The sequence below is a fragment of the Scyliorhinus torazame genome, chromosome 4 (genome assembly GCF_047496885.1).
Source record: "Scyliorhinus torazame isolate Kashiwa2021f chromosome 4, sScyTor2.1, whole genome shotgun sequence".
Lineage (NCBI taxonomy): Eukaryota > Metazoa > Chordata > Chondrichthyes > Carcharhiniformes > Scyliorhinidae > Scyliorhinus > Scyliorhinus torazame.
This window is the reverse complement of record NC_092710.1, coordinates 373,620,514-373,646,862: the sequence shown is the minus strand read 5'-3', so window position 1 is coordinate 373,646,862 and position 26,349 is coordinate 373,620,514. Positions and strand designations below refer to the sequence as shown.

General features: G+C 54.2%; 1 protein-coding gene across 4 annotated transcripts in view; it reads left to right on the top strand.

The window, feature by feature from the left end:
* The window catches only part of LOC140411248 (phosphofurin acidic cluster sorting protein 1-like), a 911,105-nt gene that overhangs the window by 541,171 nt on the left and 343,585 nt on the right, over positions 1–26,349 (top strand). For all 4 annotated transcript variants that reach the window (XM_072500372.1, XM_072500373.1, XM_072500371.1 and 1 more), the window contains 2 exons: positions 6,881–6,999; positions 25,086–25,218. In XM_072500372.1, the coding sequence (XP_072356473.1) occupies positions 6,881–6,999; positions 25,086–25,218 (252 nt within the window). The remainder of the gene's footprint in view (positions 1–6,880; positions 7,000–25,085; positions 25,219–26,349) is intronic.

Below are 26,349 nucleotides of genomic sequence, written 5' to 3'. Positions count from 1 at the left end.
CTCAGACTGTGCAGAGTGATAGGGACTGTGTTACACAGACTGTGCAGGGTTACAGAGACTGTGTTACACAGAGTGTGCAGGGTGATTGGGACTGTGTTACATTGAGTGTGCAGGGTGACATGGACTGTGTTACACAGAGTGTGCAGTGTAACAGGGACCGTGTTACATAGAGTGTGCAGCGTGACAGGGACTGTGTTACATAGAGTGTGCAGGGTAACAGGGACTGTGTTACACAGAGTGTGCAGTGTAACAGCGACTGTGTTACATAGAATGTGCAGCGTGACAGGGACAGTGTTACAAAGAGCGTGCAGGGTGACAGGGTCTGTGTTACATTGAGTGTGCAGGGTAACAGGGACTGTGTTACACAGAGTGTGCAGGGTGACATGGACTGTGTTACACAGAGTGTGCAGTGTAACAGGGACTGTGTTACATAGAGTGTGCAGCGTGACAGGGACTTTGTTACACAGAGCGTGCAGGGTGACAGGGACTGTGTTACACAGAGTGTGCAGGGTTACAGAGACTGTGTTACACGGAGTGTGCAGTGTGACAGTGACTGTGTTACACAGAGTGTGCAGCATGACATGGACTGTGTTACACAGAGTGAGTAGGGTGATAGGGACTGTGTTACTCAGAGTGTGCAGGGTGTCATGGACTGTGTTACACAGTGTGCAGGGAGACAGGGACTGTGTTACACAGAGTGTGCAGGGTGACAGGGTCTGTGTTACACAGAGTGTGCAGGGTGACAGGGTCTGTGTTACACAGAGTGTGCAGGGCGACAGGGACTGTGTTACACAGAGTGTGTAGAGTGACAGGGACTGTGTTACACAGAGTGGGCAGGGTTACAGAAACAGTGTTACACAGAGTGTGCAGGGTGACAGGGACTGTGTTGCACAGAGTGTGCAGGATGACAGGGACTGTGTTACACCAAGTGTGCAGGGTGACAGGGACTGTGTTACACAGAGTGTGCAGGGTGACAGGGACTATGTTACACCGAGTGTGCAGGGTGACAGGGACTGTGTTACACAGTCTGTGCAGGGTTACAGAGACTGTGTTACACAGAGTGTGCAGGGTGACAGGGACTGTGTTACACAGAGTGTGGAGGGTGACAGGGACTGTGTTACACAGAGTGTGCAGGGTGACAGGGACTGTGGTACACAGAGCGTGCAGGGTGACAGGGGCTGTGTTACACCGAGTGTGCAGGGTGACAGGGACTGTGTTACACAGTCTGTGCAGGGTTACAGGGACTGTGTTACACAGAGTGTGCAGGATGACATGGACTGTGTTCCACAGAGTATGCAGGGAGACAGGGACTGTGTTACACAGAGTGTGCAGGGTGACAGGGTCTGTGTTACACAGAGCGTGGAGTGTGACAGGGACTGTGTTACTGAGACTGTGCAGGGTGATAGGGACTGTGTTACACAGAGTGTGCAGGGTGACAGGGTCTGTGTTACACCGAGTGTGCAGTGTGACAGGGACTGTGGTACACAGAGCGTGCAGGGTGACAGGGTCTGTGTTACACAGTCTGTGCAGGGTTACAGAGACTGTGTTACACAGAGTGTGCAGGGGGACAGGGACTGTGTTACACAGAGTGTGCAGGGTGACAGGGACTGTGTTACACAGAGTGTGCAGGGTTACAGAGACTGTGTTACACAGAGTGTGCAGGGGGACAGGGACTGTGTTACACAGAGTGTGCAGGGTGACAGGGACTGTGTTACACAGAGTGTGCAGGGTGACAGGGACTGTGTTACACAGAGTGTGCAGGGGGACAGGGACTGTGTTACACAGAGTGTGCAGGGTGACATGGACTGTGTTACTCAGACTGTGCAGAGTGATCGGGACTGTGTTACACAGACTGTGCAGGGTTACAGAGACTGTGTTACATTGAGTGTGCAGGGTGACATGGACTGTGTTACACAGAGTGTGCAGGGTAACAGGGACTGTGTTACACAGAGTGTGCTGCGTGACAGGGACTGTGTTACTCAGAGCGTGCAGGGTGACAGGGACTGTGTTACACAGAGTGTGCAGGGTGACAGGGTCTGTGTTACATTGAGTGTGCAGGGTGACATGGACTGTGTTACACAGAGTGTGCAGTGTAACAGGGACTGTGTTACATAGAGTGTGCAGCGTGACAGGGACTGTGTTACATAGAGTGTGCAGGGTAACAGGGACTGTGTTACACAGAGTGTGCAGTGTAACAGGGACTGTGTTACATAGAGTGTGCAGCGTGACAGGGACTGTGTTACAAAGAGCGTGCAGTGTGACAGGGACTGTGTTACACAGAGTGTGCAGGGTGACAGGGTCTGTGTTACATTGAGTGTGCAGGGTGACATGGACTGTGTTACACAGAGTGTGCAGTGTAACAGGGACTGTGTTACATAGAGTGTGCTGCGTGACAGGGACTGTGTTACTCAGAGCGTGCAGGGTGACAGGGACTGTGTTACACAGAGTGTGGAGGGTGAGAGGGACTGTGTTACACAGAGTGTGCAGGGTGACAGGGACTGTGTTACACAGAGTGTGGAGGGTGAGAGGGACTGTGTTACACAGAGTGTGCAGGGTGACAGGGACTGTGTTACACAGAGTGTGCAGGGTGACAGGGACTGTGTTACACAGAGTGTGGAGGGTGAGAGGGACTGTGTTACACAGAGTGTGCAGGGTGACAGGGACTGTGTTACACAGAGTGAGCAGCGTGACAGGGACTGTGTTACACAGAGTGTGCAGGGTGACAGGGACTGTGTTACACAGAGTGTGCAGGGTGACAGGGACTGTGTTACACAGAGTGTGCAGGGTTACGGAGACCGTGTTACACAGAGTGTGCAGGGTTCCAGAGACCGTGTTACACAGAGTGCGCAGGGTGACAGTGTCTGTGTTACACAGAGTGTGCAGCGTGACAGGGACTGTGTTACACAGAGTGTGCAGGGTGACAGGGACTGTGTTACACAGAGTGTGCAGGGTTACGGAGACCGTGTTACACAGAGTGTGCAGGGTTCCAGAGACCGTGTTACACAGAGTGCGCAGGGTGACAGGGACTGTGTTACACAGAGTGTGCAGGGTGACAGGGACTGTGTTACACAGAGTGTGCAGGGTGACAGGGACTGTGTAACACAGAGTGTGCAGGGTGACAGGGTCTGTGTTACACAGAGTGTGCAGCGTGACAGGGACTGTGTTACACAGAGTGTGCAGGGTTACGGAGACCGTGTTACACAGAGTGTGCAGGGTGACAGGGTCTGTGTTGCACAGAGTGTGCAGCGTGACAGGGACTGTGTTACACAGAGTGTGCAGGGTGTCATGGACTGTGTTACACAGTGTGCAGGATGACATGGACTGTGTTACACAGACTGTGCAGGGTTACAGACACTGTGTTACACAGAGTGTGGAGGATGACAGGGACTGTGTTATGCAGACTGTGCAGGGTGACAGGGTCTGTGTCCCCAGAGTGTGCAGGGTGACAGGGACTGTGTTACACAGAGTGTGCAGGGTGATAGGGACTGTGTTACACTGAGTGTGCAGGGTGACAGGGTCTGTGTTACACAGAGTGTGCAGCGTGACAGGGACTGTGTTACTCAGAGCGTGCAGGGTGAGAGGGTCTGTGTTACACAGAGTGTGCAGCGTGACAGGGACTGTGTTACACAGAGTGTGGAGGGTGACAGGGACTGTGTTACACAGAGTGGGCAGGGTTACAGAGACTGTGTTACACAGAGTGTGTAGGGTGACAGGGACTGTGTTACTCAGAGCGTGCAGGGTTACAGAGACTGTGTTACACAGAGCGTGCAGGGTGACAGGGACTGTGTTACACAGAGTGTGCAGGGTTACAGAGACAGTGTTACACAGAGTGTGCAGGGTGACAGGGACTGTGTTACACAGAGTGTGCAGGGTGACAGGGACTGAGTTACACAGAGTGTGGAGGGTGACAGGGACTGTGTTACACAGAGTGGGCAGGGTTACAGAGACTGTGTTACACAGAGTGTGCAGGGTGACAGGGACTGTGTTACACAGAGTGTGCAGGGTGACAGGGACTGTGTTACACAGAGTGTGCAGGGTGACAGGGACTGAGTTACACAGTGTGCAGGGTGACAGGGACTGAGTTACACCGAGTGTGCAGGGTGACAGGTGACGGTGACAGATGACGGGGCTGTGTCACACAGACAGTGACAGGTGACGGACTGTGTCACACAGACAGTGACAGGTGACAGGGACTGTGTACACAGACGGTGACAGGTGACAGGGACTGTGTCGCACAAACGGTGACAGGTGACGGGGACTGTGTCACACAGACGGTGACAGGTAACGGGGAGCGTGTCACACAGACGGTGACGGGAACTGTGTCACACAGATGGTGACAGGAGCCGGGGACTGTGTCACACAGACAGTGACAGGTGACGGTGACTGTGTCGCATAGACGGTGACAGGTGACAGCGACTGTTTCACACAGACGGTGACTGGTAACAGGAACCGTTCCGCACAGGCGGTGACAGGTGACACGGACTGTGTCGTATAGGCGGTGACACGTGACGGTGACTATGTCGCACCGACGGTGACAGGTGAAGGGGACTGTGTCGCACAGGCGCTGACAGGTGACGGGGACTGTGTCGCACCGACGGTGACAGGTGAAGGGGACCGTGTCACACAGATGGTGACAGGTGACGGGGACTGTGTCACACAGATGGGGACCGCGTCACACAGATGGTGACAGGTGATGGGGGCCGTGTCACACAGATGGTGACAGGTGACGGGAACCATGTCACACAGACGGTGACAGGTGACGGGGACCTTGTCACACAGACGGTAAAAGTTGACGGGGACTGTGTCACACAGACGGTAAAAGTTGACGGGGACTGTGTCACACTGACGGTGACAGGTGACAGAGACTGTGTCACACAGACGGTGACAGGTGACGGGGACTGTGTCACACAGACGGTGACAGGTGACGGGGACCGTGTCGCACACACGGTGACAGGCACTTTGGGGATAAAAGTTTCTTTTTCGGAATGGCAACCGGTGACGAGTGGTGTCCCGCAGGGTTCAGTGTTGGGGCCACAGCTGTTCTCTTTATATATTAACGATCTAGATGACGGGACTGGGGGCATTCTGGCTAAGTTTGCCGATGATACAAAGATAGGTGGAGGGGCAGGTAGTATGGAGGAGGTGGGGAGGCTGCAGAAAGATTTTGACAGTTTAGGAGAATGGTCCAAGAAATGGCTGATGAAATTCAACGCGGGCAAGTGCGAGGTCTTGCACTTTGGAAAAAAGAATAGAGGCATGGACTATTTTCTAAACGGTGACAAAATTCATAATGCTGAAGTGCAAAGGGACTTGGGAGTCCTAGTCCAGGATTCTCTAAAGGTAAACTTGCAGGTTGAGTCCGTAATTACGAAAGCAAATGCAATGTTGTCATTCATCTCAAGAGGCTTGGAATATAAAAGCAGGGATGTACTTCTGAAGCTTTATAAAGCATTAGTTAGGCCCCATTTAGAATACTGTGAGCAATTTTGGGCCCCACGCCTCAGGAAGGACATACTGGCACTGGAGCGGGTCCAGCGGAGATTCACACGGATGATCCCAGGAATGGTAGGCCTAACATACGATGAACGTCTGAGGATCCTGGGATTATATTCATTGGAGTTTAGGCGGTTGAAGGGAGATCTAATAGAAACTTACAAGATAATAAATGGCTTAGATAGGGTGGACGTAGGGAAGTTGTTTCCATTAGCAGGGGAGACTAGGACCCGGGGGCATAGCCTTAGAATAAAAGGGAGTCACTTTAGAACAGAGATGAGGAGAAATTTCTTCAGCCAGAGAGTGGTGGGTCTGTGGAATTCATTGCCACAGAGGGTGGTGGAGGCCGGGACAGAAGTTGATAAATTCTTGATTTCTCGAGGAATTAAGGGCTATGGAGAGAGAGCGGGTAAATGGAGTTGAAATCAGCCATGATTGAATGGTGGAGTGGACTCGATGGGCCGAATGGCCTTACTTCCGCTCCTATGTCTTATGGTCTTATGGACTGTGTCGCACAGACGGTGACAGGTGACGGGGACAGTGTCACACAGACGGTGACAGGGACCGTGTCGCTTAGATGGTGACAGGGACCGTATCGCACAGACGGTGACAGGTGACAGGGACTGTGTCGCACAGACGGTGACAGGTGAAGGGGACTGTGTCACACAGACGGTGACAGGTGACGGGGACCGTGTCACACAGACTGTGACAGGTAACGGGGACCGTGTCGCTCAGACGGTGACAGGTGACAGAGACAGTGTCGCATAGGCGTTGACAGGTGACGGGGACCGTGTCGCACAGACGGTGTCAGGTGACAGGAACTGTGTTGCACAGACGGTGACAGGTGACGGGGACTGTGTCGCACAGACGGTGACAGGTGCCAGGGACTGTGTCACACAGACGGTGACAGTTGACGGGGACTGTGTCACACAGACGGTGACAGGTGACAGGGACCGTGTCGCACAGACGGTGACAGGTGACGGAGACTGTGTCACACAGACAGTGACAGGTGACAGGGACCGTGTTGCACAGATGGTGACAGGTGACGGGGACTGTGTCACACAGACGGTGACAGGTGACGGAGACTGTGTCACACAGATGGTGACAGGTGACGGGGACCGTGTCACACAGACTGTGACAGGTAACGGGGACCGTGTCACACAGACGGCGACAGGTGACAGGGACCGTGTCGCACAGACGGTGATGCTAATTGTAGTCACAGTTTAGTTGAACTTAATTGTGCCACGAGACAACAATATTGCGAACCTCACCTGTGTGTACAGTGGGGCCCAGTGGATTGTGCAGTTACAGGTGAGGGAATCTGTTGCATGCACCATGTCTGCAGAAGTTGCATTGCTGACAGTTTGTATTTGTGATTCCTCTCTAGGATCTAGAGGAGGAGGAAGTGATTGCTGGAGATGGGAATAACTGGGACGCATCTCTGGAGAAACTGATACCACTGGGCAAAATCACAAAAACGGAATCACAGGTGATTGTGTCTCCCAGGTAAGGAAATACCCACTGAGGTGGAAAAATCCTTATTTCATCGACATACTTTCCACCCTGCCCTGTAAATCCGCTTGCAACCGTCTCACCAATTCACACTGCTGCATCTTCTCACCCGATTCCCCCACCCTGCCTTCTCCGAATACCCCCAATCCGCACACCTAACCCCCAATCCCCAACCCCATCAACCCAATCCCCAACCCCAACGTCCCAATCCCCAGACCCACCCCTCAATCCCCAACACTCAATCCCCAACCCTCAATCCCCAACCCTCAATCCCCAACCCTCAACCCCCAACCCCATCAACCCAATCCCCAACCCTAACCCTCAATCCCCAACCCCATCAACCCAATCCCCAACCCCAACGTCCCAATCCCCCAACCCACCTCTCAATCCCCAACCCCAATCACCAACCCGTCAATCCCCAACCCCATCAACCCAATCCCCAACCCCAACCCCCAATCCCCAACCCCATCAACCCAATCCCCAACCCCAACGTCCCAATCCCCAGACCCACCCCTCAATCCCCAACCCTCAATCCCCAACCCTCAATCCCCAACCCTCAATCCCCAACCCTCAATCCCCAACCCTCAATCCCCAACCCTCAATCCCCAACCATCAATCCCCAACCCCATCAACCCAATCCCCAACCCCAACCCCGAATCCCCAACCCCATCAACCCAATCCCCAACCCCAACGTCCCAATCACCAGACCCACCCCTCAATCCCCAACCCTTAATCCCCAACCCCATCAACCCGATCCCCAAACCCAACCCCCAATCCCCAACCCCATCAACCCAATCCCGAACCCCAACGTCCCAATCCCCAGACCCACCCCTCAATCCCCAACCCTCAATCCCCAACCCTCAATCCCCAACCCCATCAACCCAATCCCCAACCCCAACCCTCAATCCCCAACCCCATCAACCCAATCTCCAACCCCAACGTCCCAATCCCCCAACCCACCTCTCAATCCCCAACCCCAATCAGCAACCCCTCAATCCCCAACCCCATCAACCCAATCCCCAACCCCAATCCCCAACCCCATCAACCCAATCCCCAACCCCAACGTTCCAATCCCCAGACCCACCCCTCAATCCCCAACCCTCAATCCCCAACCCTCAATCCCCAACCGTCAATCCCCAACCTCATCAACCCAATCCCCAACCCCAACCCCCAATCCCCAACCCCATCAACCCAATCCCCAACCCCAACCCCCAATCCCCAACCCCATCAACCCAATCCCCAACCCCAACGTCCCAATCCCCAGACCCACCCCTCAATCCCCAACCCTCAATCCCCAACCTTCAATCCCCCAACCGTCAATCCCCAACCCCATCAACCCAATCCCCAACCCCAACCCTAACCCTCAATCCCCAACCCTCAATCCCCAACCGTCAATCCCCAACCCCATCAACCCAATCCCCAATCACCAACCCCTCAATCCCCAACCCCATCAACCCAATCCCCAACCCCAACGTCCCAATCCCCAGACCCACCCCTCAATCCCCAACCCTCAATCCTCAACCCCATCAACCCAATCCCCAGACCCACCCCTCAATCCCCAAACCCTCAATCCCCAACCCCATCAACCCAATCCCCAGACCCACCCCTCAATCCCCAACCCCATCAACCCAATCCCCAACCCCAACGTCCCAATCCCCAGACACACCCCTCAATCCCCAACCCCTCAATCCCCAACCCCATCGACCCAATCCCCAGACCCACCCCTCAATCCCCAAACCCTCAATCCCCAACCCCATCAACCCAATCCCCAACCCCAACGTCCCAATCCCCATACCCACCCCTCAATCCCCAACCCCATCAACCCAATCCCCAACCCCAACGTCCCAATCCCCAACCCCTCAATCCCCAACCCCAACGTCCCAATCCCCAACCCCAACGTCCCAATCCCCAGACCCACCCCTCATTCCCCAACCCAATCCCCAACCATAACATCCCAATCCCCAGACCCACCCCTCAATCCCCAACCCCATCAACCTAATCCCCAACCCCAACGTCCCAATCCCCAGACCCAACCCTCAATCCCCAATCCCATCAACCCAATCGCCAACCCAATCCCCACACCCACCCTTCAATCCCCAACCCCATCAACCCAATCCCCAACCCCAATGTCCCAATCCCCAGACCCACCCCTCAATCCCCAACCCCTCAATCCCCAACCCCATCAACCCAATCCCCAACCCCATCGACCCAATCCCCAACCCCAACGTCCCAATCCCCAGACCAAACCGTCAATCCCCAACCCCTCAATCCCCAACCCCATCGACCCAATCCCCAACCCCAACGTCCCAATCCCCAGACCCAACCGTCAATCCCCAACCCCTCAATCCACAACCCCATCAACCCGATCCCCAACCCCAACGCCCAATCACCAGACCCACCCCTGAATCCCCAACCGTCAATCCCCAACCCCAACGTCCCAATCCCCAGACCCACCCCTCAATCCCCAACCCCTCAATCCCCAACCCCATCAACCCAATCCCCAACCCCATCAACCCAATCCCCAACCCCATCGACCCAATCCCCAACCCCAACGTCCCAAACCCCAGACCAAACCGTCAATCCCCAACCGCTCAATCCCCAACCCCATCGACCCAATCCCCAACCCCAACGTCCCAATCCCCAGACCCAACCGTCAATCCCCAACCCTTCAATCCCCAACCCCATCAACCCGATCCCCAACCGCATCAACCCAATCCCCAAACCCACCCCTCAATCCCCAACCGTCAATCCCCAACCCCATCAACCCAATCCCCAACCCCATCGACCCAATCCCCAACCCCAACGTCCCAATCCCCAGACCAAACCGTCAATCCCCAACCCCTCAATCCCCAACCCCATCGACCCAATCCCCAACCCCAACGTCCCAATCCCCAGACCAATCCGTCAATCCCCAACCCCTCCATCCCAACCCCATCGACCCAATCCCCAACACCAACGTCCCAATCCCCAGACCAAACCGTCAATCCCCAACCCCTCAATCCCCAACCCCATCAGCCCAATCCCCAACCCCAACGTCCCAATCCCCAGACCCACCCCTCAATCCCCAGCCGTCAATCCCCAACCCCAATGCTCCAATCCCCAGACGCACCCCTCAATCCCCAACCCCATCAACCCACTCCCCAACCCCAACGTCCCAATCCCAAGACCCCCCCCTCAATCCCCAACCGCATCAACCCAATCCCCAGACCCATCCCTCAATCCCCAAACCTCAATCCCCAACCCCATCAACCCAATCCCCAGACCCACCCCTCAATCCCCAACCCCTCAATCCCCAACCCCATCAACCCAATCCACAACCCCAACGTCCCAATCCCCCGACCCAACCCTCAATCCCCAACCCCTCAATCCCCAACCCCATCAACCCAATCCCCAACCCCAACGTCCCAATCCCCATACCCAACCCTCAATCCCCAACCGTCAATCCCCAACCCCATCAACCCAATCCCTAACCCCAACCCCTCAATCCCCATACCCAACCCTCAATCCCCAACCGTCAATTCCCAACCCCATCAACCCAATCCCTAACCCCAACGTCCCAATCCCCATACCCAACCCTCAATCCCCAACCCCTCAATCCCCAACCCCATCAACCCAATCCACAACCCCAACGTCCCAATCCCCCGACCCACCCTCAATCCCCAACCCCTCAATCCCCAACCCCATCAACCCAATCCCCAACGTCCCAATCCCCAGACCCAACCGTCAATCCCCAACCCCTCAATCCCCAACCCCATCAACCCGATCCCCAACCGCATCAACCCAATCCCCAAACCCACCCCTCAATCCCCAACCGTCAATCCCCAACCCCATCAACCCAATCCCCAACCCCATCGACCCAATCCCCAACGCCAACGTCCCAATCCCCAGACCAAACCGTCAATTCCCAACCCCTCAATCCCCACCCCATCGACCCAATCCCCAACCCCAACGTCCCAATCCCCATACCCAACCCTCAATCCCCAACCGTCAATCCCCAACCCCATCAACCCAATCCCTAACCCCAACGTCCCAATCCCAATACCCAACCCTCGATCCCCAACCGTCAATTCCCAACCCCATCAACCCAATCCCTAACCCCAACGTCCCAATCCCCATACCCAACCCTCAATCCCCAACCCCTCAATCCCCAACCCCATCAACCCAATCCACAACCCCAACGTCCCAATCCCCCGACCCACCCTCAATCCCCAACCCCTCAATCCCCAACCCCATCAACCCAAACCCCAACCCCAACGTCCCAATCCCCAGACCCAACCGTCAATCCCCAACCCCTCAATCCCCAACCCCATCAACCCGATCCCCAACCGCATCAACCCAATCCCCAAACCCACCCCTCAATCCCCAACCGTAAATCCCCAACCCCATCAACCCAATCCCCAACCCCATCGACCCAATCCCCAACCCCAATGTCCCAATCCCCAGACCAATCCGTCAATCCCCAACCCCTCCATCCCCAACCCCATCGACCCAATCCCCAACACCAACGTCCCAATCCCCAGACCAAACCGTCAATCCCCAACCCCTCAATCCCCAACCCCATCAGCCCAATCCCCAACCCCAACGTCCCAATCCCCAGACCCACCCCTCAATCCCCAGCCGTCAATCCCCAACCCCAATGCTCCAATCCCCAGACGCACCCCTCAATCCCCAACCCCATCAACCCACTCCCCAACCCCAACGTCCCAATCCCAAGACCCCCCCCTCAATCCCCAACCGCATCAACCCAATCCCCAGACCCACCCCTCAATCCCCAAACCTCAATCCCCAACCCCATCAACCCAATCCCCAGACCCACCCCTCAATCCCCAACCCCTCAATCCCCAACCCCATCAACCCAATCCACAACCCCAACGTCCCAATCCCCCGACCCAACCCTCAATCCCCAACCCCTCAATCCCCAACCCCATCAACCCAATCCCCAACGTCCCAATCCCCATACCCAACCCTCAATCCCCAACCGTCAATTCCTGAACCCCATCAACCCAACCCCTAACCCCAACCCCTCAATCCCCATACCCAACCCTCAATCCCCAACCGTCAATTCCCAACCCCATCAACCCAATCCCTAACCCCAACGTCCCAATCCCCATACCCAACCCTCAATCCCCAACCCCTCAATCCCCAACCCCATCAACCCAATCCACAACCCCAACGTCCCAATCCCCCGACCCACCCTCAATCCCCAACCCCTCAATCCCCAACCCCATCAACCCAATCCCCAACCCCAACGTCCCAATCCCCATACCCACCCCTCAATCCCCATACCCAACCCTCAATCCCCAACCCCTCAATCCCCAACCCCATCAACCCAATCCACAACCCCAACGTCCCAATCCCCCGACCCACCCTCAATCCCCAACCCCTCAATCCCCAACCCCATCAACCCAATCCCCAACCCCATCAACCCAATCCCCATACCCAACCCTCAATCCCCACACCCAACCCTCAATCCCCAACCCCTCAATCCCCAACCCCATCAACCCAATCCCCAACCCCAACGTCCCAATCCCCACACCCAACCCTCAATCCCCAACAGTCAATCCCCAACCCCATCAACCCAATCCCTGACCCCAACGTCCCAATCCCCATACCCAACCCTCAATCCCCAACCGTCAATTCCCAACCCCATCAACCCAATCCCTAACCCCAACGTCCCAATCCCCATACCCAACCCTCAATCCCCAACCCCTCAATCCCCAACCCCATCAACCCAATCCCCAACCCCAACGTCCCAATCCCCAGACCCACCCCTCAATCCCCAACCCCAACGTCCCAATCCCCAAACCCACCCCTCAATCCACAACCCCAATCACCAAATCCCATCAACCCAATCCCCAACCCCATCTACCCAATCCCCATACCCAACCCTCAATCCCCACACCCAACCCTCAATCCCCAACCCTCAATCCCCAAACCCAACCCACAATCCCCACCCCCAGCCCCTCAATCCCCAACCACAACCCTCAATCCCCAACCCCAACCCTCAATCCCCACCCCCAGCCCCTCAATCCCCAGCCCAACCCTCAATCCCCAACCTCAACCCTCAATCCCCAACCCCATCAACCCTCAATTCCCAACCCCACTCCTCAATCCCCAAACCCAATCCCCAACCTCATCGACCCAATCCCCACACCCAACTCCCAATCCCTAATCCCAAAACCCCCCAATCCCCAAACCCAACCCCCAATCCCCAACCCCATTGACCCAATCCCCACACCCAACTCCAATCCCTAACCCCAACCCCACAATCCCCAAACCCAACCCCCAATCCCCAACCCCATCGATCCAATCCCCAAACCCCATCCCCAAACCTAACCCTCAATCCCCAATCCCATCGACCCAATCCCCACACCCAACCCTCAATCCCCAACCCCCAAACCCCAACCCCATCGACCCAATTCCCATCCCCAAACCTAACCCTGAATCCCCAACCCCATTGACCCAATCCCCAAACCCAACACTCAATCCCCAAACACAATCACCAAACCCAACCCCCAATCCACAAACCCCACCCTCAATCCCCAAACCCAATCCCCAAACCAAACCCTCAATCCCCAAACCCAACCCTCAATCCCCTACCCCATCAACCCAATCCACAAACCCAATCCTCAATCCCAACCCCCCCAATCCCCAAACCCAACCCTCAATCCCCAACCCCATCGACCCAATCCCCAAACCCAACCTTCAATCCCCAAACCCAACCCAAAATTCCCAATCCCCAACCCCACTCCCCCAATCGCCAACCCCAATCCACCACCCCAACCCCACTCCCCCAATCCCCAACCCTGCTCCCCAATCCCCAACCCAATTCCCCCAATCCTCACGCCCACACCCAATCCCCACCACCAATGCCCCCCACCCCCAATCTCCTCCCCACTCCCAATCTCCACCCCCAATCCCTCACCCCCAATCCCCAACCCAACTCCCCCAACCCCAATCCTCACCCCCACAACCCCAATCCCCACCCCCACACCCAATCCCCAAGCCCAATCCCCAACCCCAACCCCACTCCCCCAATCCCCACCCACACTACGCCAATCCCCAACCTCAATCCCCATCCCCACACCCAATCCCCACCCACAATCCCCAACCCCACTCCCCAATCCCACTCGCCAATCCCCACCCCCAGTTCCCACCCCCACCCCCCAATCCCCAACCCCACCGCCCAATACCCCACCCCAACCCCAATCCCAACCCCACTCCCCAATCCCCAACCCCACTCCCCTAATCCCCAACCCCACTCCCCCAATCCCCAACCCCTCTCCCCCAATCCCCAACCCCACTCCACCAATCCCCAACCCCACTCGCCCAGTCCCTAGCCCCACTCCCCCAATCCCCATCCCCAATCCCCAACTCCACTCTCCCAATCCCCAACCCCACTCTCCCAATGACCAACCCTACTCCCCCAACCCCCCACCCCACTACCCCAATAAACTCCCAAGTCACCAATCCCAAACTCAATCCCCAATCCCATTACCGCAACCAACCCCAAATTCACCTATCCCAAACTCCAATCAACCCCAATTCACCAATCCCAAACCCCAATCAACCCCCAATTCACCAATCCCAAACTCCAATCAACCCAATTCATCAATCCCAAACTCCAATCAACCCCAATTCACCAATCCCAAACTCCAATCAACCCCAATTCATCAATCCCAAACTCCAATCAACCCCAATTCACCAATCCCAAACCCCAATCAACCCCCAATTCACCAATCCCAAACTCCAATCAACCCCAATTCATCAATCCCAAACTCCAATCAACCCCAATTCACCAATCCCAAACTCCAATCAACCCCAATTCACCAATCCCAAACTCCAATCAACCCCAATTCATCAATCCCAAACTCAATCCCCAATCCCATTACCGCAACCAACCCCAAATTCACCTATCCCAAACTCCAATCAACCCCAATTCATCAATCCCAAACTCCAATCAACCCCAATTCATCAATCCCAAACCCCAATCAAACCCCAATTCATCAATCCCAAACCCCAATCCCCATCCCCACTCCCCCAATCCACACCCAATCTCCAAGCCCAATCCCCAACCCCACTCCCCCAGCTCCAATCCCCACCTCCATCCCCACTCCCCGAATCCCCAACCCCAATCCCCACCCCCTCACCCAATCTCCACCCCAATCCCCACCCCAATCCCCACCCCAATCCCCACCCCCTAATCCCCATCCCCAACTCCAACCCCACTCTCCAATCCCCACACCCAACCCTACTCCCCAACCCCACTCCCCAACCCCAACCCCACTCTCCAATCCCCACACCCAACCCCACCCCCCAAGCCCACTCCCCAATCTCCAACCCCACTCCCCCCAACCTCACTCCCCCCAACCTCACTCCCCCAACCCTACTACGCCTATCCCCAGCCCCACTCCCCAACCCCAATCCCCAACCCCACTCCCCAATCCCCAACCCCACTCCCCCAGCCCCACTCCCCCAATCCCCAACCCCTCTCCCCCAATCCCCAACCCCACTCCCCCAATCGCCAACCCCTCTCCCCCAATCCTCAACCCCACTCCCCCAATCCCTTGCCCCACTCCCCCAATCCCCAACCCCACTCCCCCAACCCCACTCCCCCAATCCCTTTCCCCACATCCCCAATACCTAGACCCACACCTCAAATCCCCAACCCCACTCCCCCATCCCCAACTCCACTCACCCAATCCCCAACCCTACTTCCCCAACCCCCCACCCCACTACCCCAATCAACTCCCAATTCACCAATCCCAATCCCCAACCCCATTACCACAACCAACCCCAAATTCACCAATCCCAAACTCCAATCTACCATAGTTCACCAATCCCAAACCCCAGTCAACCCCCAATTCACCAATCCCAAACCCCAATCAACCCCCAATTCATCAATCCCAAACCCCAATCAACCCCCAATTCACTAATCCCAAACCCCAATCAACCCCAATTCACAAATCCCCAATCAACCCCCAATTTACCAATCCCAAACCCCAATCCCCAACCCCAATACCGCAACTAACCCCAAATTCACCAATCCCAAACTCCAGTCAACCCCAATTCACCAATTCCAAACCCCAATCAACCCCCAATTCACCAATCCCAAACTCCAATCAACCCCTAATTCACCAATCCCCAAACTCCAATCAACCCCAGTTCAACAATCCCAAACCCCAATCAACCCCCAATTCACCAATCCCAAACTCCAATCAACCCCCAATTCACCAATCCCAATCCCCAATCAACCCCCAATTCACCAATACCAAACCCCAATCCCCAACCCCTTACCGCAACCAACCCCAAATTCACCAATCCCAAACTCCAATCAACCCCAATTCACCAATCCTAAACCCCAATCAACCCCCAATTCACCAATCCCAAACTCCAATCAACCCCCAAATCACCAATCCCAAACTCCAATCAACCTCCAATTTACCAGTCCCACAACTCCAATCCCAAACCCCAATCCCCAGAATCCCTAACTTCACCACCTAACTCGCTAACCCCACCCCCAATCCCCACCCCCACACCCAGTGCCAAACACCAATCCCCAGAATCCCTAACTTCACCACCTAACTCGCTAACCCCACCCCCAATCCCCAACACCCCCAATTCATCAAACATCCCCCATCCCCAATCCAATTCATGACCCCCACCCCCAATTCACCAACCCCACCCCCAATTCACCAACCCACCCCCAATTCACCAACCACACTCCCAATTGACAAACCCCTCCCCCAATTGAAAATCCCCACCCCAATTGACCAACCCCACCCCCCAATTCACCAACCCCCCCAATTCACCAACCCGACCCCCAAATTCACCAACCCCACCCCCACAATTCACCAAACCGACCCCCTTCACCAACCCCACCCTCTTAATCCATAAACTCCACAACTCCCAACCCCAAACCCCACCCCCTGAATCCCCATTTCCCAATTCACCTATCCCAGCCCTGAATCCCTCCTCTACCCCCACACCCCCATCCCCGACTCCATCCTCAATCCCCGACCACACCACCAATCCCCATCGACAACACAATTCATCAAACTCCCTCCCCAATCCCCAACCCCCCCAATTCATCAACCCCCCCAATCCCCAACCCCCCAATTCATCAAACCCACCCCCAATCCCCAACCCCCCAATTCATCAAACCCCCAATCCCCAACCCCCCCAAATTCATCGACCCCCCCAATCTCCAACCCCCCATTTCACCAAACCCATCCTCAATTCATCAAACCTACCCCCAACCCCCCAAGGCATCAAACCCACCCCCAATCCCCTACCCCCAATTCATCAAACCCCTCCCCCAATCTCCAACCCCCCCAATTAATCAAACGCACCCCGAGTCCCCAACCCCCCAATTCATCAAACCCCCCAATCCAATTCATCAAACCCATCCCCAACCCCCCAATTCATCAAACCCACCCCCAATCCCCAACCCCCCAATTCAGCAAACCCCCCAATCCCCATCCCCAATCCAATTCATCAAACCCATCCCCAAACCCCAATCCATCAAACCCACCCCCAATCCCCAACCCCCAATTCATCAAACCCCCCAACCCCATCCCCAATCCAATTCATCAAACCCACCCCCAATCCCCAACACCCCAATTCATCAAACCCACCCCCAATCCCCAACCCCCCAATTCATCAACCCCCCCAATCCAATTCATCAAACCCACCCCCAATCCCCAACACCCCCAATTCATCAAACCCACCCCCAATCCCCAACACCCCCAATTCATCAAACATCCCCCAATCCCCATCCCCAATCTAATTCATGACCCCCTACCCCCAATTCACCAACCCCACCCCCAATTCACCAACCCCACCCCCCAATTCACCAACCCCACCCCCAATTCACCAACCCCACCCCCAATTCACCAACCCCCCAATTCACCAACCCGACCCCCAAATTCATCAACCCCATCCTCCCCAATTCAACAACCCCAGCCCCAATTCACCAACCCCACCTCCCCAATTCACCAACCCCCAATTCACCAACCCCACCTCCCCAATTCACTAACCCCCCAATTTACCAACCCCCAATTCACCAACCCCACCTCCCCAATTCATCAACCCCCCAATTCACCAACCCCTAATTCACCAACCCCACCACCCAATTCATCAATACCACCCCCAATTCATGAACCCCACCCCCAATTCACCAACCCACCCCCAATTCACCAACCACACTCCCAATTGACAAACCCCTCCCCCAATTGAAAATCCCCACCCCAATTGACCAACCCCACCCCCCAATTCACCAACCCCCCCAATTCACCAACCCGACCCCCAAATTCACCAACCCCACCCCCACAATTCACCAAACCGACCCCCTTCACCAACCCCACCCTCTTAATCCATAAACTCCACAACTCCCAACCCCAAACCCCACCCCCTGAATCCCCATTTCCCAATTCACCTATCCCAGCCCTGAATCCCTCCTCTACCCCCACACCCCCATCCCCGACTCCATCCTCAATCCCCGACCACACCACCAATCCCCATCGACAACACAATTCATCAAACTCCCTCCCCAATCCCCAACCCCCCCAATTCATCAACCCCCCCCAATCCCCAACCCCCCAATTCATCAAACCCACCCCCAATCCCCAACCCCCCCAAATTCATCGACCCCCCCAATCTCCAACCCCCCATTTCACCAAACCCATCCTCAATTCATCAAACCTACCCCCAACCCCCCAAGGCATCAAACCCACCCCCAATCCCCTACCCCCAATTCATCAAACCCCTCCCCCAATCTCCAACCCCCCCAATTAATCAAACGCACCCCGAGTCCCCAACCCCCCAATTCATCAAACCCCCCAATCCAATTCATCAAACCCATCCCCAACCCCCCAATTCATCAAACCCACCCCCAATCCCCAACCCCCCAATTCAGCAAACCCCCCAATCCCCATCCCCAATCCAATTCATCAAACCCATCCCCAAACCCCAATCCATCAAACCCACCCCCAATCCCCAACCCCCAATTCATCAAACCCCCCAACCCCATCCCCAATCCAATTCATCAAACCCACCCCCAATCCCCAACACCCCAATTCATCAAACCCACCCCCAATCCCCAACCCCCCAATTCATCAACCCCCCCAATCCAATTCATCAAACCCACCCCCAATCCCCAACACCCCCAATTCATCAAACCCACCCCCAATCCCCAACACCCCCAATTCATCAAACATCCCCCAATCCCCATCCCCAATCTAATTCATGACCCCCTACCCCCAATTCACCAACCCCACCCCCAATTCACCAACCCCACCCCCCAATTCACCAACCCCACCCCCAATTCACCAACCCCACCCCCAATTCACCAACCCCCCAATTCACCAACCCGACCCCCAAATTCATCAACCCCATCCTCCCCAATTCAACAACCCCAGCCCCAATTCACCAACCCCACCTCCCCAATTCACCAACCCCCAATTCACCAACCCCACCTCCCCAATTCACTAACCCCCCAATTTACCAACCCCCAATTCACCAACCCCACCTCCCCAATTCATCAACCCCCCAATTCACCAACCCCTAATTCACCAACCCCACCACCCAATTCATCAATACCACCCCCAATTCATGAACCCCACCCCCAATTCATCAATCCCACCCCCGAATTCACCAACCCCACCCCCCAATTCACCAACCCGACCCCCAAATTCATCAGTCCCACCCCCAATTCACCAATCCTACTCCCTAATTCACCCACGCACCCCCAATTCACCAACCCCACCCCCCAATTCACCAACGCTCCCCCAATTCACCAACGCTTCCTCAATTCACCAACCCCACCCCCCAATTCACCAATGCTCCCTCACTTCACCAACGCTCCCTCACTTCACCAACGCTTCACCAACACCAACCCCCAATTCACCAACGCTCCCCCAATTCACCAACGCTCCCCCAATTCATGAACCCCACTCCCCAATTCACCAACCTCACCCCACAATTCACCAACCTCACCCCACAATTACCAACCCCACCCCAATTCACCAACCCCACCCCCAATTCACCAACCTCACCCCACAATTCACCACCCCCATCCCCCCAATTCACCAACCCCACCCTCCCCAATTCACCAAACCCCACCCCCGAATTCACGAACCCCACCCCCGAATTCACGAACCCCACCCCCGAATTCACCAACCCCACCCCACCAATTCACACCACACAAACTCCTTGATGTATTCCCAATGCACCATCTCTCCATTCTCAGCGGCCGTTAGGGATGGGCATTAAATCGCGAGCCAACATCACCCAGATCCCGTGAACATTAACAATAATGCCTTCCAACATTTCCTCCCCATATCCCTCGCCCTGATTTCCTCCCCATATTTTTCACCCATCTGCTGTCATAAGCCCCACCAACCACCTCATCGTCCCCACAACCCCCTCTGCATATCACCATACCTCCTCATACCGTCCCCTTACCCAGCTCCACTCCCTCCCTGTATCCACCACCCACCTCCTCCCCATATCTCACACCTACCCCTTCCCCATATCTCACACCTACCCCTTCCCCATATCTCACACCTACCCCTTCCCCATATCTCACACCGACCCCCTCCCCATATCTCACACCTACCCCCTCCCCATATCTCACACCTACACCTTCCCCATATCTCACACCTACCCCTTCCCCATATCTCACACTTACCCCCTCCCCATATCTCACACCTACCCCTTCCCCATATCTCACACCTACCCCTTCCCCATATCTCACACCTACCCCTTCCCCATATTTCACACCTACCCCCTCCCCATATCTCACACCTACCCCCTCCCCATATCTCACACCTACCCCCTCCCCATATCTCACACCTACCCCTTCCCCATATCTCACACCTACCCCGTCCCCATATCTCACACCTACCCCCTCCCCATATCTCACACCTTCCCCTTCCCCATATCTCACACCTACCCCTTCCCCATATCTCACACCTACCCCCACCCCATATCTCACACCTACCCCCTCCCCATATCTCACACCTACCCCCTCCCCATATCTCACACCTACCCCTTCCCCATATCTCACACCTACACCCTCCCCATATCTCACACCTACCCCCTCCCCATATCTCACACATACCCCTTCCCCATATCTCACACCTACCCCCTCCCCATATCTCACACCTACCCCTTCCCCATATCTCACACCTACCCCTTCCCCATATCTCACACCTACCCCCTCCCCATATCTCACACCTACCCCTTCCCCATATCTCACACCTACCCCCTCCCCATATCTCACACCTACCCCTTCCACATATCTCACACCTACCCCCTCCCCATATCTCACACCTACCCCTTCCCCATATCTCACACCTACCCCTTCCCCATATCTCACACCTACCCCTTCCCCATATCTCACACCTACCCCTTCCCCATATCTCACGCCTACCCCTTCCCCATATCTCACACCTACCCCTTCCCCATATCTCACACCTACCCCTTCCCCATATCTCACACCTACCCCTTCCACATATCTCACACCTACCCCTCCCCATATCTCACACCTACCCCCTCCCCATATCTCACACCTACCCCCTCCCCATATCCCTCTCCCACCTCCTACCATGACCCTTACCCATATCCCATGTCATTCGGCTTGCCCATCTCATCTGGCCACCCCCTTCCCTTATCCCCCACATGTACTAATTTATAACTGTAGAAATCCTTACGCACCTCTGAGCTAACCTACATGTGGGTTTCAGAGCATTCCATTCCTTACCTCCTGTTCTTCAACTCTCATCCTAATTCTTCATTTCATATGTGAAAACTTAGCACAAATATTTCCAAGTATTTTAATATGTCCACCATAAGTTCTCTGTCCATAAAGATATCCATGCGACAGAGGATTTGTTCAACAACCCCTCCTGTTCCTGCCTTTTGTTCACAATTACTCTTTAGGTTTGTTGGTTCCAGGACTTCCCTGAGAGACACGGGACTGTGCTGAATTGGGGAAGGCTAATTAGAACACTATTAGACGGGAACTGAAGAACCTAGATTGGGGGCGGATGTTTGAGGGTAAATCAACAGCTGACATGTGGGAGGCTTTCAAGTGGCAGTTGAAAGGAATTCAGCACCGGCATGTTCCTGTGAGGAAGAAGGATAAATACGGCAATTTTCGGGAACCTTGGATAACGAGAGATATTGTAGGCCTCGTCAAAAAGAAAAAGGAGGCATTTGTCAGGGCTAAAAGGCTGGGAACAGACGAAGCCTGCGTGGAATATAAGGAAAGTAGGAAGGAACTTAAGCAAGGAGTCAGGAGGGCTAGAAGGGGTCACGAAAAGTCATTGGCAAATAGGGTTAAGGAAAATCCCAAGGCTTTTTACACGTACATAAAAAGCAAGAGGGTAGCCAGGGAAAGGGTTGACCCACTGAAGGATAGGCAAGGGAATCTATGTGTGGAGCCAGAGGAAATGGGCGAGGTACTAAATGAATACTTTGCATCAGTATTCACCAAAGAGAAGAAATTGGTAGATGTTGAGTCTGGAGAAGGGTGTGTAGATAGCCTGGGTCATAGTGAGATCCAAAAAGACGAGGTGTTGGGCGTCTTGAAAAATATTAAGATAGATAACTCCCCAGGGCCTGATGGGATCTACCCCAGAATACTGAAGGAGGCTAGAGAGGAAATTGCTGAGGCCTTGACAGAAATCTTTGGATCCTCACTGTCTTCAGGTGATGTCCCGGAGGACTGGAGAATAGCCAATGTTGTTCCTCTGTTTAAGAAGGGTAGCAAGGATAATCCAGGGAACTACAGGCCGGTGAGCCTTACTTCAGTGGTAGGGAAATTACTGGAGAGAATTCTTCGAGACAGGATCTGCTCCCATTTGGAAGCAAATGGACGTATTAGTGAGAGGCAGCATGGTTTTGTGAAGGGGAGGTCGTGTCTCAGTAACTTGATAGAGTTTTTCGAAGAGGTCACAAAGATGATTGATGCAGGTAGGGCAGTGGATGTTGTCTATATGGACTTCAGTATGGCTTTTGACAAGGACCCTCATGATAGACCAGTACAAAAGGTGAAGTCACATGGGATCAGGGGTGTGCCGGCAAGGTGGATACAGAACTGGCTAGGTCATAGAAGGCAGAGAGTAGCAATGGAAGGATGCTTTTCTAATTGGAGACTTGGGCGGAGAGATGGCAGCTGGAGTTTCATCCGGACAAATGTGAGGTAATGCATTTTGGAAGGCCTAATGCAGGTAGGGAATATACAGTGAATGGTAGAACCCTCAAGAGTATTGAAAGTCAGAGAGATCTAGGAGTACAGGTCCACAGGTCACTGAAAGGGGCAACACAGGTGGAGAAGGTAGTCAAGAAGGCATACGGCATGCTTGCCTTCATTGGCCAGAGCATTAAGTATAAGAATTGGCAAGTCATGTTGCAGCTGTATAGAATCTTAGTTAGGCCACACTTGGAGTATAGTGTTCAATTCTGGTCGCCACACTACCAGAAGGATGTGGAGGCTTTAGAGCGGGTGCAGAAGAGATTTACCAGAATGTTGCCTGGTATGGAGGGCATTAGCTATGAGGAGCGGTTAAATAAACTCGGTTTGTTCTCACTGGAACGAAGAAGGTTGAGTGGCGACCTGATAGAGGTCTACAAAATTATGTGGGGCATAGACAGAGTGGATAGTCAGAGGCTTTTCCCCAGGGTAGAGGGGTCAATTACTAGGGAGCATAGGTTTAAGGTGCAAGGGGCAAGGTTTAGAGGAGATGTACGAGGCAAGTTTTTTACACAGAGGGTAGTGGGTGCCTGGAACTCGCTGCCGGAGGAGGCGGTGGAAGCAGGGACGATAGTGACATTTAAGGGGCATCTTGACAAATACATGAATAGGATGGGAATAGAGGGATACGGACCCAGGAAGTGTAGAAGATTGTAGTTTAGTCGGGCAGCATGGTCGGTACGGGCTTGGAGGGCCGAAGGGCCTGTTCCTGTGCTGTACATTTCTTTGTTCTTTGTCTGTAGTTTACGTTGTTTATCAAGTTGCTGATCTTGCCTGGTTGCGTTTTCATCATCGTTCTTCCCTCGGAATGGGCATCACCACATTTTGTGGTCACGCATTGGCTGCCCTGAGCTGAGTGGCTTTATTAGGCTATTCGCAGGGCATCCCAGCCACAGTGAGAGGTCTCACCCTCTTCATAGAGCTGTGTCCAAACTGCTCATTGAGCTCTCCAAATCCTCAGAGTCAGAGCTTACAGAGTCAAGCCAGCAGCTCTGTCCTCTCATCCACCTGAACATGCAAGTTTATAAAAGGCTGTTCCTCAGTCCTGCAGCTTTGCTAGTGAAGATAAGAATGGATTTATTACTGATAGACATTAGAATTAACCTCTGGCTGCTGTCTTCAATGTTGCAGATGCTTTCATATTGCAGGGGAAGGGTTTGCCGTGATTATGGGATATCTAGTGTTAACGTGGGTACGTACAACTTGTAAAGATAGGCCTGTCCAAACTGCAGCCGAGGGGCGGCACATACAAACGCCAGAAGGTAAGTTTTAGAGAGTCATTTTTTTTGAGTTTATGATCCAGATCTGGGCATTGCTGACAAGGCCGACATTTACTGTCCAGCCCCATCTGCCCCTTCAGAACACGGGGGTGGACCTCCTCCTTGGCCCACTGTAGACCATCAGGTGCAGGAATTCTTCCTGCAGTTAGGGAAGGGGGAAGTTCCAGGGTTTCAACCCTGTCACAATGAAGGGACAGCGGTGTAGATCCCAGTGTGTGTGGTGGGGCTGATATTCCCGTGCATCTGCTCTGCTTGTCCTTATCGGTGGTGGAGCGAGTGGTTACTGTCTCCAGTGATTGTTCCAAGAGCTTCGGTGCCACATGAGGCTGCAGTTTGGACAGGCCTGTCTTTACAAGTTCTACGTATCCCACGTTAACACGAGATATCCCAGAATCACGGCAAACCCTTCCCCTGCAATATGAAAGCATCTGCAAATTGAAGACAGCACCCAGAGGTTAATCCTAATGTTTCCTGATATTGGCATGCCTCTTTCTGTCCTCACCACAACTACTGAAGTCATTCTTGTTATTTCCCCCATCTAGCAAGTCAGAAAGTAAACAGCTGCGACGCCCCAGGAGTACCTCGCTGAAAGATCGGCACAACTCAAAGACACAAGGTGACAGAGCCAGCAGTTTCGACAGCGAGTGCTTGGCAGACTCCAGATTCAACACTCAGGTTAATCTCGGCTTTCTTCCCGAACCCCTTCCACAGTTTAGTCCCCATCCCTGGTGTCACTGCCTTGCTGGGGTACAGTTGCATAGGCATCGGCCAATGTCCAGTATCTTGTTCAAGAATCCACCCTTAATGTCAGAACCCAGATGGTGATAGTAACCCTCATATGGACATCGAACAGACAGATTATCAGCAGAAGTAGACCATTCATCCCCTCGGGGATACCCACCTTTCAATAAGGCCATGGTTCATCTGATTCTGACCCAAGCTCTACATTCCCATCTACTTCCGATAAGCTTAGATTCTTGCAAGGCAAGGACATCTACTTACCCCCGCCTTAACAATAAGCAATGACCCCGATTCCGCTGCCTTCTGAGGCAGAGCTCCTCATCTCTGTCCTGTAAGAGTGACCCCTAATTTTAAAACAGCTTCTAAATGGGGAATGGCTTCGGAAATCAAAAGTCCTAGTTTAAGATTCTCTTAAGGTTAACGTGCAGGTTCATTCAGCAGTTAGGAAGGCAAATGCAATGTTAGCATTCATGTCATGAGGGCTAGAATACAAGACCAGGGATGTACTTCTGAGGCTGTACGAGGCTCTGGTCAGACCCCCATTTGGAGTATTGTGAATAGTTTTGGGCACTGTACCGAAGGAAGGATGTGCTGGCCTTGGAAAGGGTCCAGAGGAATGAAATGAAATGAAAATGAAAATCACTTATTGTCACAAGTAGGCTTCAAATGAAGTTACTGTGAAAAGCCCCTAGTCGCCACATTCCGGCGCCTCTTCGGGGAGGCTGTTACGGGAATGTGGCGACTAGGGGCTAGGAGGCTAGGATGACTAGGAGGTTCATCTAGCAAGAGAACGAGTAGGCCCACTCAAGTACAACGGAGGGAAGTTATGCATGGAACCACAGGAAGTGGGTGAAATCCTTAATGAGTACTCTGTATCGGTATTCACCAGGGAGAAGGACATGACGGATGTTGAGGTCAGGGATAGGTGTGTGAACGCTCTTGAGAATGTCAATATATCAAAGGAGGAAGTGTTGAGTATCCTAAATTTCATTAAGATAGACATGTCCCTGGGGCTGGATGGGATCTATCCCAGGTTACTGCGGGATAGGGAGGCAAGGAGAGAAA